This window comes from Mesocricetus auratus, unplaced genomic scaffold, assembly GCF_017639785.1.
Source record: "Mesocricetus auratus isolate SY011 unplaced genomic scaffold, BCM_Maur_2.0 Super-Scaffold_100676, whole genome shotgun sequence".
Taxonomy (NCBI): domain Eukaryota; kingdom Metazoa; phylum Chordata; class Mammalia; order Rodentia; family Cricetidae; genus Mesocricetus; species Mesocricetus auratus.
Window position 1 is genome coordinate 183467500 of NW_024429266.1, and position 15007 is coordinate 183482506.

General features: G+C 49.9%; 1 protein-coding gene across 4 annotated transcripts; it reads left to right on the forward strand.

Moving 5' to 3' along the window:
• Positions 1-219: 219 nt before the first annotated feature.
• Positions 220-13483, forward strand: Lpar5 (lysophosphatidic acid receptor 5). 4 transcript variants are annotated; one of them, XM_040738598.1, is made up of 2 exons: positions 220-494; positions 11583-13483. In XM_040738598.1, exon 2 carries the CDS (start codon positions 11762-11764, stop codon positions 12914-12916), a length of 1155 nt encoding a protein of 384 aa, XP_040594532.1. In that variant the 5' UTR covers positions 220-494; positions 11583-11761; the 3' UTR covers positions 12917-13483. The 4 variants fall into 4 exon arrangements, with proteins under 4 accessions (XP_040594532.1, XP_040594531.1, XP_040594534.1 ...); XM_040738597.1 differs by lacking the exon at positions 220-494 and adding an exon at positions 3553-3781; XM_040738600.1 differs by lacking the exon at positions 220-494 and adding an exon at positions 3791-3939.
• The last annotated feature ends 1524 nt before the right edge of the window (positions 13484-15007 follow it).

A 15007-nucleotide genomic window follows, 5' to 3' on the forward strand; every position in this document is an offset into this window, starting at 1 on the left:
AACACTGGGCATGCCCATGGGCCCTAGGCAGGAGAAGACGTAACCACGAGCCACATGAAGTAAACCAGCGAGCTGACCCAAGAGAGGAAGAGAGACAGGCAGGGAGGAGACAGGTGAGAGAAGCATGGGGGGGGGGGGTTAGTCATCAGGCATCAGTGGGTGGGTGTGCCTCCTGGAGTTCCCGGAAACTGCTGTCTGTGAGCCATAGGAGTTGGGTGACTGAGTTAGGGCTGGGTCTTCACCGGCTCTCGGGACTTGCGTCTCTGATCTGTTTGTGAAGGTGTCTGTGGCCAAGGCTTTCCTCCACGTTGACTCTGTGGGGTTGGATGAATACACCACAGAGCTGGGAGGGATGGACGGAGATCTGTGAGGTGGGTGTGTCAGGCCCGCCCAGGAGCGGGTCCTACCAGCACAGCTCAGCCCAGCCCGGGTGCCAGCCAGTGCCAGTGGAAGCAGTCTTGGGGCAGCGGCAGAGGAAGAGCAGCAGAGCACAGGTATGGGGGTGTGACAGGTGGGGCTGTACCACCAGAAGCGGGGGACGTTGTGAGGATGGAGACCTTGGATAGGCCACAGGCTGTCTGGATACAATGAAAGGACAAATGGAGAGGTCTTCCCAAGGGAGCCTGACACAGGAGAGTGCCTGAAGCCCCGCTGTGGCCACCCTAGGGTCTTCCCCTAAACCTCTAGGCTCCTGCTTTCATGCTGACCCTGTGCTCCCTGTGGAGAGCTCAGCTCTGCTCCCCTCACATCCATTCATCCTACAGGGCCTAACCTGGGAAACACTGAGCTGAACCGGTCCAAGTTGGTTAGTGAGTTGGCTGGGAAAAATAGCTTTCCCAGGTCACCAAGGTATGTTTTATTTGGTTACTTGGTGCTGAGGGTGGAATGAGTGTAAACTAAGCACCTGTCCTACCACTGAGTGCCACCCCCCCAGATGTAACCCAGGCTGGCCTCAAAATCTGTATGTAGCCAAGGAGGACCTTGAACCCGTGATCCCTTCCCTCTCTCCCTCTAGAGTCATAGGATTCTAGGCATGGACCACCACACCAGTTTTCTGCAAGTGCTGGGGGTTGAACCCAGAGCATGCTAGGCAACCAACTTGAGTTACATCCCCAGTCTCCTGACCTTTGGGGGGAATGTAATCATTATGCTTTCTAGAATGATCTTCAACTCCTAGCCACAAATGATCCCCCATCCCATCAGCTCTCCTGATAGTTGACACTACCCAGGTGTGCCAGAATGCTCAGTCTCCAAAGTCTAGCTTTTGCTATGCCAGAGATTAAGTCCAGGGCCTTGTGAATGCTGGTGATCTTTCTACTATGGAGCTGCCCCCAGCCCTTCCAGATATATGCTAATGGGTCTTGAGGAAGTGCTGCCCCACCGTGAAATGCTGTAATAGAGGTGTTGGGCTGTATGGGCTCTGTCCCCATGGTTCTGACAGAATATGGCTGCTGCGTGGCATAAAGGGGAGTAAATGAGCCTTTGTGCATCTGTGGGACTGCGGAAGGCTGTCTGGGATCTTTGCCATACTTGTGCAGGCCACTGCCTGCCTGCTGCCTATGGTTTTAGGGGCTCAGTGACAAGAAAGGGACTCACAGACTTGTCCTTCCAGAGCTCTTCACTTATGATGAGCTGAAGTCATAGCCCTGGGGGAAACAGAATGCAAGTAATGCGACATTGAACCTCACCCCCCAAACACCCAGACACACGAGAGGCCGGCTCAGTCTGTGCTGTCCGATGCCATTAGCTCTCCCTGCCCCATTCCTCCCAGTATGTACCCCACTGACACAGAGACCTCTTATGACCATGGGCATAATAACAACAACAACAACAACAATAGTAATATGCCCAGGAGGAGGCAGCGGAAGGGGGAGAACTGGTGGGAATATCAGCGCATCTGGGAGGCAAAGCGCTTGCCTAGTGTGCACGCCGCCCTGGGTTCATCCGAAGCATCGAAGGGTGTGGACCTCCGAGACCAGTGGCATGATGGAAGTTCAGAGTGAGGTCACCCAGCCTAAAAGGCTCCAGGAGGTTATTCAAAAGAGGCAGGACCTGTCAGGCCTGAAGCAAAGGGTAAGATGCACACAGGGCACAGATCAGCACCGGGCTGAGCCTACAGCAGAGACTTTGGGAAGAGGGGGGTTGGAACTTTCTTTCCTGTTTTTCCAGCTTTGGAGGGAGAGGTGGGTAAGCTGTCATCTACACATCAGGGAAGCTAATTACTGAGCTCTGGGATACCCTTGATTTCTGTCTTTCCCAGCAAAAAAACATTGTGAAGGGTGATTATATTCCCAGCACTCTGGAGCCTGAGGCAGGAGAATTGTCATGAATTCCAAGTCAGCCAGAGATACATTGTGAAACCCTACCTCAAGGAAAAGGAGGAAGTGTGAGGGGGGGAACCCACCGGAGAGGGCTGGATGGGTATAGGGAGGGAGATGGCTGTGCCCAAGAGGGGTACTGGGGCGGAAATGATGCTGGAAGGACAGGGAGAGGAAGGCTCTGGTGGAGACAGGATAAGCAGGGCAGCCTTGAGAACACAGGACCCCAGTGACCAGGCAAGGGTAGCTATCTCTGACCTGGGCCATAGGAAGCTTCTTCTCTCTGGTGACCCCAGACTCTATCTCCTTCTAGGCTGGATGACCTCGCTCTGAACTCCCCAAACCACAGCCCCTCCCATCTTTTCCCTGGCCCTCAGTCCCAGGAGAAGCTGACTGGCAGGAAGGATCGGAACACACCTTTTACTTTAATTTTGTTGTGGGAAAAAGTCTTACCGTGTAATTCTGCTGCCCTGAACTCACTGTGTAGAAAAGTGTGCACACCCTGGCGGACAGGGTTTCCTTGCCTGGTCTGAACCTGGCCATGTGGACCCGGCCTGGGGCTTGTGGTCCTTCCCGCTTTCTGCCTCCCAAGTGCTCCCATTACCAGCACACCTGAGGCTGGGGCAGAACTAACAAGTCTAAGACAGGATTCTCAGCAAACCCAGGGGTCTGTGGGGAGTTTAGCGAATAGATAGATGACGTCACCCACGCACCCAAGCCCGGGAGGGGAGAGGTGCACCACCCAGTGTTGTTCGAACAGCAGAGGAAGTGTCTAACTAGCAACTTAGACACTTAGAAAGAGGCGTGCTGTGGCTGGGTGGTGGTGGCACACGCCTCTAGTCCCAGCACTCCGGAGGCAGAGGCAGGTGGATCTCTGTGAGTCTGAGGCCAGCCTGGTCTACAGAGTGAGTTCCAGGACAGCCAGGACTGACTGTTTCACAGAGAAACACTGTCTCAAAAACAAAACAAAAAACCAAGAAAAAGAAAGGAAGAAAGATGAGTGCTATTTCCTGTGTTCCCACTGAGAAATGAACTGAGGCCATCCCAGAGACAACTGTGGGCACAAAGGCCTGAGTTTTGGCCCTGTGGAGAAGGCAGAAAGATGTAAATTGGTAACGGGAGTCAGCGAGCGAGGGATCTGTCGCACGTGTGAGAGACACACGGTGTGGGAACGCAGTGACAGTGGTGGGCAGACTCTTCCTGTCTTCATCGCTGCTGAGGCTGTGGCCTGCAGCTGTCTTCCGCATTGTTGGTTACGTGCTGGGGAGGATGGCCCCCTCAGACAGAGCTTTCGGAGCAGCTGGGAGGATTGATCATGAGCTAGCCTCTTGCCCACTTTACTCTTGGTTCTTACTTCCTGCCTGTGGCAGAAAATAGCCCTGCCCCTCTCCCTTATCTCAGCTAAGAGCAGCACCCAGCCCAGCTCAGAGGGCATTGGAACAGGTTCCAGAGGTCCTGAGGAGGTAAGGAGCCCTGGATGTGCACACGGGATCCGAAAGACAGAGATACCTGGAGCAATCGGCCTGCTGTGATTTGAATAGTGTGACTGCGGAGAACATTGGGCCTCTGGTTCCTCTATGTTGATTGTGGTTTCTTTGGCTCTCCATGCCTGTGGCCTGAGGTATTTTTGCATACATCTGTATGAGCATGAGCTTTTGAAGGAACGCGGCTCTCTGTGCATCTGTTTAAGATTCTCCCTGAGGCAGGGGACGGAGCTTCTCTTTCTTGTCTGGCCCATGTGGCCCTGCAAGTGTAACAGATGTTCACAGACACTGATTTGTATGCTAATGTATGCATGCCTCCGAGTGTCTATGTATGAAAATGTGTGTCATGTGTGCTTATGTGACATCAGCGAGTGTCCATGTTACCAAGCTGTGTAGGCCTCCATGGCCCTCCCCCTAGCTGGTGAAATGAAACTCCACTGTTCCTTCTTTTGGGAGGTAGCTGCTACTTAGATATTTTTTCCCCATCTCCCTCGAGCCTGGCCTCTTCTTCAAGGCAGAATTGGGGACAGGGTCTGTGCTACCTCTCCCCCACCCCGACACCCCTCTTCCCATTTCCTGTTTGCCTCCTCTTTGGCAGTTTTTCCCATCTTTGCCATCTGGCCTGGCACTGAGCCCATATAGCTCCTGAGCCAGGAGCTTGGCCAGGGCTCAGGGAAGGAGGGGAATGGGGTAAGGATCCAGGCAGGGACCTTAGCAGCTTGGCCTTTCTGTGGGAAGAGGTAGATTTTTCACAGTCTCCACTGTAAAGAAACCCAAGAACCTCTCTTTGGAATAGGGTAATGAGACCGTCACCATTTCTTCCTTTAAGTAGCAGTTCAAAGAATATTTGGCATTTTGATCTGCTCAAACTTAGTAACTTGCTTTAACAGAGAGACTCGAAATTATTGGAAAAGAATGCATTCCTGCACTCAGTATCTAGAATGTGATTAGTATCTTCCTAATGTCAGGAGTTAATTGATTTTACAGGTAAAATGGTAAAATGGTAAGCTTATGGTTAAAATGATAGTTCTTGCTGTTTTGCTTATAAACTGTTACTGAATTCTTGTTTTGTTTTGTTTGTTTTTTGTTTTCCAAGACAGGGTTTCTCTGTATTGTTTTGGAGGCTGTCCTGGAACTCGCTCTGTAGACCAAGCTGGCCTCGAACTGTTAGTGAATTTTTGAAATTTTTTATTTTCATAAATTTTGTAATTATGCATTTATTTTTATTTTGTGTGCATTGGTGTTTTGCCCGCATGTATATATGTCTGTGTAAGGCTGTCAGGATCCCTGGAACTGGAGTTATAGACAATTTTAGCTGCCATGTAGGTGATAGGAATTGAACCCTAATCCCCTGGAAAAGCAGCCAGAACTCTTAACCACTGAGCCATCTCTCCAGGCCCCATTAATTTTTTAAATAATGTATATACATGTGGTGGGTATATGCAGGTGCCTGAGGGAACCGGAGGTGTTGGAGTCCCTGGAGCTGGAGTTCCGGGTTGTGGGTCACCTGACATTCGTGCTGAGAAGTGAACCCTGGTCCCCTGCGAGAGCAACACAGGGCTCACCTCCCATTTACAGACCCCCTGCTGAAGTGTTTCCCTACGGCCAGTGCAGAGACTTGGTGCCCTGTGAGTCAGTAAAGAGCAGAGGCAGAAGTGAGGCGAGTGGTTAGGTGGGTGCAGTAACGCTGAGAATATGCTAATTGTTGGATGGAAACCATTTTCCTTCCAAGCGGCCAAAGAGACTCACTCAGGGGACCTAGTGCAGGGCTAAAGTGTGTGTCTGAGAACGAGATCCTCACCCTGGGGCTTTACCATCTAGTTGGGTGAAAGGATAAGTACATAAAACAGTGGGTGGATTCAAGCACTTAAAAGTAACAAGCTAAATAAATGGCTTTTTTTTTCCTTTTTGAGACCAGATGTTCCTTTTGGCTCAGGCTGGCCCTCACTCCTGGGCTCCTCCTGTCTCAGCCTCCTGAGTAGCTGGGACCTCAGGAATGTAGCACTTTTCCTTGCCCAGCACTTAAGCACTTCGGGGAAAATCGTGAAGAGGCGTATCTCAGTGTGTGTGTGTGAGAGAGAGAGAGAGAGAGAGAGAGACGGCGTATGCTACCAGTGTGCGGAGAGGATGAGAAAGGAAGTGGGTTAGTGAAATGAATGTCAATTGGACAAAAGAGGAAATGAAATGCCACCCATGGCATAGGTTTCATATGGGCAATTATAAAAGGCCAGGTACTCTGTGCAGCACCCACCACAAACCCTCCTATTCACCCTCGCTGGGAGCCGCAAGGTACAGCTTGGACTTTGAGCTGGGCGGCCCAAGATTTGGGTCCTGCCTTTGTTCCTCAGAGACCAGCTCTTGTGCTTTTGCTGTTTCCTCTAACAATTAAGGCAAACACCTGCCTCAAAGAACTGTAGGGAGGATTAGCGACCACAGGCATAGCCTGGCTGGGATAGGGTCACCCCATGAGGCTCCTCCTTCTCAGAGCTAAGGAGAGGAGCTAAGAGAGCTAAGAGCTAGCTGTTGCCATATATATAGGATCAACTGAGGTGTCTGTGTACCTCAGACCCTGGCTAGTACAAAGGAAAGGGCTAGACCACAGCTGCCCTGTTGAGGAGGACAGAGCCAGGAAGGGGTGGCAGGGCCTCATGTAAAACCACTGGGTTTGTCACGTCGAGAGTGGGAGGAAGGACACTCCAGGTTGGAGAAGCACCAGCTGCCACGGCAGAGGCCTGATAGCACATGGTGCGTGCAGGATTCACTGGCTTGCTGTAAGTGGGGCAGAGGGACATGGGGAGGGGTTGCTGTAAGTGGGGCAGAGGGTCGTGGGGGAGGGGGTCCTTTCCTTTTCAGGGTGTTCACATCTCATTCCGTACTAGTATAAGTATCTGTGGGATACTAATATCTCACACCCCTTTACGTGCCAACAGTTTTGGAGGCATAAATCCTACACATATTGTCACTATATCTTAAAGCATCTTTCTGTCTGTGAGCCCGGGCCTTGGGAGATGGAAGCTGGAGGAACAGGAGTTCAAGGCCACCCTCAGCTACTTAGTTTTAGAGCAGTCTAGGACACCTGAGACCCTGTGTTCTCCCCTTCCCCGAAACCGGCGATTTCTATTTTTATTCCTTTTTCTCTTTCTGTGTGTGCACAGGCACGCACATGCCAGCTCATACTGAGCCCCTTGCCCTGTTTGTGTTTTGGAAAAGGGAAGGGTTTCCCTATATAAGGCTATATCTTATATAAACCAATTGTATTACCCTATATAAGTCCAGTCTATTGTACTGCCTCAGCCTCTGGAATTACAGGTCTTTGCCCTACAGTCTACTTTTTAGAAAAAAATATTTTTTAAAATTTATTTTTGTGTTATGTGTATGGATGTTTTGCCTGCATGTAAGTCTGTGTAACACATTTGTGCAGTGCCCATGGAAGCCAGAGAGGGCATTGGATTCCCTGTAACTGGAGTTGCAGACAGTTGTGAGCTGCATGTGAGTGCTGGGAATTGAATCCAGGTTCTCTTGGAGGGCAGCAAATACTTTTTTTAAAATGGTTTTTGTTTGTTACTTGTTGTTTTGTTTTAAACAGAATCTCTATGTAACTCTGGCTATCTTGAAACTTGCTGTGTAGACCAAGAGATCCTTGAACTCATTGCTATAGAGTCTTTCTCTGTAGCCTAGGGTGGCCTTGAACTTGGGATCTTCTGCCTCAGCTTCCTGAGATCTGTGATAACCACCATGCCAGACTTTGTAAATACTTCCATACTGTACTTTTTGAGGGAATAATGACAAGGGTAAAGTCTGTGTATGTGTGTGTGTGTACTCAAGACAGGCTCGTGTTGTTTGTTTTGCTTCTGAGACAGACCCTGATGTGTTTCAACAGTTGTTTTTAACCTCCTGTGTTCAAATGATAATCGTGCCTCAGCATCCCAAGCAGCCAGATGTAATCTGTTTGGCTGGTTTTGTTTTAGAGACAAAGTCTCACTTGGTAACCTAGGCTGAACTCTTGGCAATCTTCCTAAATGCTGGGATTACAAGTGTGAGGTAGCACACCTGGCCTTTTATTGAGACAGGATCTCATGTAACCCAGGTTGGCCTCTGCCCCTCAAGTCTGTTTCCAGGCAGGATTACCAAGCCTGGCTTAGATGCGACATTCTCTCTCCCTCTCTCTCTCTCCAGAGCCTCACACACTATAGCCCAAGCTGGCCTCAAATTCCTTCTACTCCAGTCTTTAAAAACACGTTTAGATGCATTCATTCTATTTCATGTGTGAGTGTTTTGCTTGCATATGTATATGTGTACCATTTGTGTGCTTGGTATCCACGGATCTCAGAAGAGGGCATTGGATCCCCTGAAACGAGTTGTAATCCCATCAGGTAGGTGCTGGCAACCCACATCCTCTGTAAGAACAGCAAGTGCTCTTCACCACTGAACCATTTCTCCAGCCCCTGCTTTAGCCTGTTAAGTGATGGGACTACAGACTAAGCCCAACTACTACTAAGCCCGACTTTAGGTCCATTAAAAAAACCTAACTGTATAGCTTTAGCTGGTCTAGAACTTGCTATGTAGACGAGGTTGGCCTCGAACTCACAGAGATCCTGCATGTGTCTACCACATGTGCCACCATGCCTGACTAGATGCATATTTTTAAAAAATACTTGTTTTCTTTGAGATTGGATGAACATATGTTGCATACATGGAACCTACACATGGAGGGCTGATGGTATTTTCATTATTGAAATTGGTATTTTATGGAGGAAATAATGTATTCCCTTTTAACTGTTTTATTATGCTTCCTACAAATCTTGAGATGCTGGTCGCTGGAGTGAGAACAAAAAAAGCCCCCATAAATTTGATATAGTCAGGCTTACAACTTAGTACCATAAGTTAATTTATTTATTGAAATGATGGAGATCAAACCCAGGGCCTTGAATTTATAAGCAAGTAGTTTATCACCGAGCCAGAGCCACAATCCTAATACAATTATTTCAATAGTGCCTTTAATATATAACATTTATTTCACATATGTGTATACAGGCATGCATGTGTCACTGGCACTTACAGAGGTCAGAGGATAGCTCTCAAGAGTTAGTTCTCTCCTGCCACTATATGGAACTCTGGAATCCAACTCAGGTGGTCAGGCCTGGGCACGGGGGCTTCTACACACTGAGCCAACTCACCAGCCTTTTTGATAAGAATTAGTTTGGGGTGCCGGAGAGAAATGGCTCAGTGGTAAGAGCAGTGACTGCTCTTTCAGAAGACCCCAGTTCAATTCCCAGCACCCACATGGCAGCTAACAACTGTCTGTAACATACATGTAGACAAAACACCAATGTATATAAAAATAAGAATAAATTATTTTTTTAAAAAAAGAATTAGTTTAGTATTTGGTTTACACGTATGGGTGTTTTGTCTGCATGTATACCTTCACACCAGAAGAGGACATAGGATCCCATGAGATTACAGTTATAGATGGTTGTAAACTGCCATGTGGGTCCTGGGAATGGAATTCAGGACCTCTGGAAGAACAGTTAGTGCTCTTAACTGCTGAGCCATCTCTCTACCCCAATTTAGTATTTTGGAGATAATACTCAGAATCTAAGACAAACCCTTTCCCTGAGATATTATCTAGACACCTATGTTCAACAGCAACATTATTCAGTAGTCAAACATAGAACTCACAGATGAGTGATAAGCAAAATGTGGTGTACACATTCTGTTGAACAGGCTGGGTTTGTAGCCAGTGGATGAGTGCAAGCTTAGTGTTAGTTTGTTTGAGACAGGGTCTCATGCAGTTCAGGCTGGCCTCCATCTTCTTTTTTGGGGGGGGTGCAGTTTCAAGACAGGGTTTCTCTGTGTAGCTTCAGAGCCTGTCCTAGAACTCGCTGTGTAGACCAGGTTGGCCTCGAACTCACTGAGATCCACCAGCCTCTGCCTCCCAAGTGCTGGGATTAAAGGCGTGCGCCGCCGCCACCACCACCACCTGGCCCTTGAATTTCTATGTAGCTGAAGATGTTCCGCCACCCACACGGCTGCTCACACCTCTGCTCCTGAGGAGCCTCATGCCTTCTGTTAGTCTCCAAAGGCATCAGGCTCACACATGATGCAAGTCTATACATTCAAGCGAAATGCTCATAAACATAGAATGAAAAAATAAATATTTAAAATAAAGTATCTTTTAAGATGAAATAAATAAAACGGTGTTAGAGACGGGTGCAGTGGGAGACACCTACAGCCCCAGCTGAGACCGAGATCACTTCAGCCCTGGAATTCAGGCCAGTCAGCCTGGGCAGCACAGTCAGACTGCGTCTCTAGGGAGAAAAGTAAAATAAAATTTAAAAAGTAAAAATGGAGCTAAGGATGGTGCACACACCTGTAATCCCAGCACTTGGGAGGTTAGGGCAAGAGGCTAAGGAGTTCAAGGCCAGTCTCAGCTACACAGCAAGTTTAATGCCAGCTTAGGTTACATGAGACCCTGTCTCAAAAAAAAAAGTCAAGGATTAAGTTATGTTTATTCTGATACGCCCGTACGCATTTGTGCACGCATGCACACACACACACACACACGCACATTCTCACACACGCACGAACTGTGTATGAGGCAGGGATGGAAAGGTGTCACCTGTGCTTCTCGCACACGAGGAGGTGGGATCCTAAGACCCCACCTTGTCCATTATCTACTTGGCTGTCCTTGAACTAGTTGGTTCCCTTGTAGGGAATGTACTGTGGTTTAGCAGGGAGGGGTCACACAGGAAACACCTGGGGAAGCTCAGCCCCGGTGGGTTGTGACCTCTTTGGAGTAGCATATCACATCCTGCATACCAGATATTTACATTATGATTCATAACACTAGCAAATTGTTTTTCGTTATGAAGTAGCAACGAAATAATTTTATGGCTGGGGGTGGGGGTCAGCACAACATGAGGAACTGTATAAAAGGGTCACAGCATTAGGAAGATTGAGAACCGCTGCCTCAGGGCTTTCCCCCACCTTCCTAACGGGAAGGCTAAAATACTCTGACAGCAACTGCCTTGCGGTACACCAGTACATTCTTATACCCATTTTATAGATGAAGGAGTGGAGGGTTAGGTCATCCAAGCTGAGGCCAGCAGGTCTCTCTGAACAAACCCAGCCCACAAGGGAAACAGTGACTATGATGAACAGGACCGGGATTTTGTACTGGACTTGAGAGTCTGAACTTCATTTCTCAGATAACAGGGCACCAACCCAGCCCCTGGTCCAGAGAAAGGGCCCATAGCCCTTCTGCCTGTCTGTCACACCTATTTGTGTGGTTTTCTGTTTGTCTTCCTCTAATGGAATGTGAAGTAGGTGGGGGGACCAAGCCTTTGTTTTTGTCCATTGCTGGAACAGGCTGGAACCTTCCAAGGATCCAGTAAGCATTAAGGGGAAGGCGGCTCCTAAGAACAGCAATCGAAGCATTTTAATCTCACTTAAGGTCCAAACAGCATCTTGAAGTAGAGGACATTCAGACTCCTTCACATGCACCCAGATGAGGAAAATGATTTCTCTGAGGTCACCAAGTGAGGCAAGTGCCAATGCCAGCACTCATGCATAGCCTGTCTGGAATCCATGACTGCAGGACCCTGGCGTGACCCCGGATGACAGAGCCCAGCTGTAAAACACCGTTCTGGCAGAAAGATGGGGAAAGACGGAGTGAAGAGCCTTGAGGCTGGGAATGGACTGGGGCCAGTCAGGTTAGCTAAGCATTTAGACTATGGTTCTGTTCTAGTAACTCTACTTCTGGCTTGCCTTCTGATTCCAGGTCTGCGCTGCTGAAGCTGTGCCACCAAAGGCTTCCAGCCTTGACCAGTCATCTGCCCCTGAGGTCATAGACCACACTCCCATGTCTCGCCTCTGCTTGCTTTGGGACAGACTCTGTATAGACACCAGGCTACCACCCTGGAGGTGAAAGCCATGCTCGGACCTTAGTATTCCCCCATAATGCCTCAGCCTAGTTTCTCTTCCCACTTGGACATGATGTTTGCCAATTCTTCAGCCAACGCCTCTTCCACCAACAGCTCTGTGCCCCAGTGCCGTGACTACCAGGGTACACATCGTCTGCATATGGTGGTCTACAGCCTGGTGTTGGCGACTGGTCTCCCCCTCAACGCTCTGGCCCTCTGGGTCTTCCTGCGTGTGCTGCGCATAAACTCGGTAGTGAGCGTGTACATGTGCAACCTGGCAGCCAGCGACCTGCTCTTCACCCTGTCACTGCCCCTGCGCCTCTCCTACTACGCCCGGCACCACTGGCCCTTCTCGGGCTTCCTGTGCCAGACGTCGGGCGCCATCTTCCAGATGAACATGTACGGCAGCTGCATCTTTCTGATGCTCATCAACGTGGACCGCTACGCGGCCATCGTGCACCCGCTGCGGCTGCGCCACCTGCGGCGGCCCCTCGTGGCGCGGCGGCTCTGCCTGGGCGTGTGGGCGCTCATCCTGCTGTTCGCCGTGCCCGCCGCCCACGTGCACAGCCCGTCCACCTGCAGGTACAAGAACATCACGGTGAGCCTGTGCTTCGAGAGCTTCAGCGATGAGCTGTGGCAGGGCGGGCTGCTGCCGCTCCTGCTGCTGGCCGAGACGCTGGGCTTTCTGCTGCCCTTGGCGGCTGTCCTCTATTCGTCCGGCCGGGTCTTCTGGACGCTGGCGAGGCCGGACGCCACTCAGAGCCAGCGGCGACAGAAGACCGTACGCCTGCTGCTGATCAACCTCATCATCTTCCTGCTGTGCTTCGTGCCCTACAACGCCACGCTGGCAGTGTACGGGTTGCTGCGAGCCAACTTGGTGAAATCCAGCCTTCAGGCCCGCGATCAGGTGCGCGGTGTGCTGATGGTAATGGTGCTGCTGGCCGGCGCCAACTGCGTGCTGGATCCGCTGGTGTACTACTTCAGCGCCGAGGGTTTCCGAAACACACTTCGCAACCTGGGCACCTCGCTCCAAACCAGGCCTTTGGCTACCAATGGGACTAGAGGGGTGCTCACCGAACCACCCTCAGAAGCCACCCAAAACACCGGGCAAGATGCCACCAGTCAGGGGCTACTCCAGCCCGCCAATCTGGAAACACCGGCTACCCAGTGCCCCCAGGATTCGGCTCTCTGAAAGGACCAAGTGTCACACTGCAGGCTTGGGCCTCTCTCAAAGGCTTAGGGTGTACATTTGAGGGAGGCGGGCTGGGAACTTGGACGGTGAAGCAACTCCAGTCCTAGTGTGCAGAAGGAACGGGCGTGTAAGCAAGGGTAGAGGAAAGGAAGAGCGTTGGCGGGGACAGTGTTAGCCTCTGGTTTTCATACAGAGGAACCCTGCTCCAGTATGCCGGAAGCCATGGAGCGAGCATGCCCCTGCCTAAGAGCTGGTACATGGAGCAGAAGATGGATCTCCTGGGTTTAGGTCGTCAGTCTGAGAACTGAAGGTCCCCTGACCCCCGTGAATCAACTACACAGAAGTTCATCTGTCATCTTCAAAAGCAAAGCAAAACGCAGGGCTGGTGGTGGGACTTGGAGCCCACTGCCTGTACCCGCGGGGCCATCACATTCCCCCTGAACGCCATCCCAGCCCTCATGCTGCCTTCTACGCTGATTTCAGGGCCATACACACCAAGCCACCAGCCCTCACATACACGTGGTCTCCCTGTGCAGGTGGGAGGCCTAATACAAAGTTTTATTTGAAGTGCACTGACCTATTTTGTTGGTTTAGACTTGACACCCAGTATGAGGTGGTTGGGACAGGGCGGAGGTGTGATTGCATCCCTGTCAAAACTAGTTCTTGGTTCTTTTTCTAGTCATCCTTTCTCCTTCTGTCACGCGTTGGGCCTTTTCCATTCTGTGTCTCACTTCCCTCCTCCCTCCTTCCATCTCCTCCCCTCACCCCTACCCCTTATGTGTTGACCTTGAACTTGGTATGTAGTAGAGGTTGACCTTGAACTCTTTTTTTATTGTTGTTGTTGTAGTTTATTTTTGTTGTTGTTGTGGTTTTTGTTTTGCTTTGTTTTTCAAGACAGTGTTTCTCTGTGTAGCCATGGCTGTCCTGGAACTTTCTCTGTAGACCAGGCTGGCCTCAAACTCACAGAGATCTGCCTGCCTCTGTCTCCTGAGTGCTGGATTAAAGGTGTGCACCACTAAGTCCATAAACTTTTTTGTTCTTGAGACAGGGTTTCCTTGTGTATCACTGGCTGTCCCATCTAGAAGTCACAGAAATCTGCCCACCTCTGCATCCTCTGGATTAAAGGTGTGTGCTACCAGGGACTGGAGAGGTGGCTCAGAGATTGAGAATGCTGACTGCTCTTCCAGAGGTCCTGAGTTCAATTCCCAGCACCTACATGGTGGCTCACAACCATCTGTAGTAAGATCTGGTGTCTTCTTCTGGCATGCATGCAAGCAGAACACTGTATACATGATAAATAAATAAAATCTTAAAAAAAAAAGGCATGCACCACCACTGCCGGGATTGGCCGTAAACTCTCCGTCTCTCCGTTCTCCTGTTCCAATGTCCAGTGCTTCCTCAGGTTGGGATTATAAGCATGCGCACCATGCCGGCTGCAGTCAGTATTTTATGGAATTGTTACTTTTTGAGAGAGGCTCTCTCTACATAGCCAACACTCTGCTTCTCTCTCTCCTCTTTCACTCTGCACCCCCCTCTGCCCTCCTCCCTTTCTCTCCCTCCTTTCTTCCCTCCCTCTCTTTTCTCCCCTCCCTCTCCTCTCCTCACACCTCCTCTTCTCATTCCTCTTTCCCTCTCTGACCCTTAACATTTTTGCAACCAAGCATCATTCCTCAAACTGTTTGGTCCCCAATTCCTTTATGCAAAAATTGGAGGACCTCAAGAGCTTTTGTTTCTTCTTTTTTCTCGTGATGCTTGCCATGTTATAAATTAAGGCTAAAGTGTTTTTGAAACATGGAGATACAAAGGCATGCACTATTCACTCTGTTTAGCTAAGAGCAGTAATTTGGTGGCGCATGCCTTTAATCCCAGCACTTGGGAGGCAAAGGCAAGGTGGATCCCTGTGAGTTCGAGGCCAGCCTGGTCTCCAGAGTGAGTTCTTTTTTTTTTTTTTTTTTTTTTTTGGTTTTTCGAGACAGGGTTTCTCTGTGGTTTTGGAGGCTGTCCTGGAACTCACTTTGTAGACCAGGCTGGCCTCGAACTCACAGAGATCCGCCTGCCTCTGCCTCCCGAGTGCTGGGATTAAAGGCGTGT

Excerpts from the sequence above, each read along its gene's own strand:
- Lpar5 (XM_040738598.1), top strand. The coding sequence starts at position 11,762 with ATGCCTCAGCCTAGTTTCTCTTCCCACTTGGACATGATGTTTGCCAAT.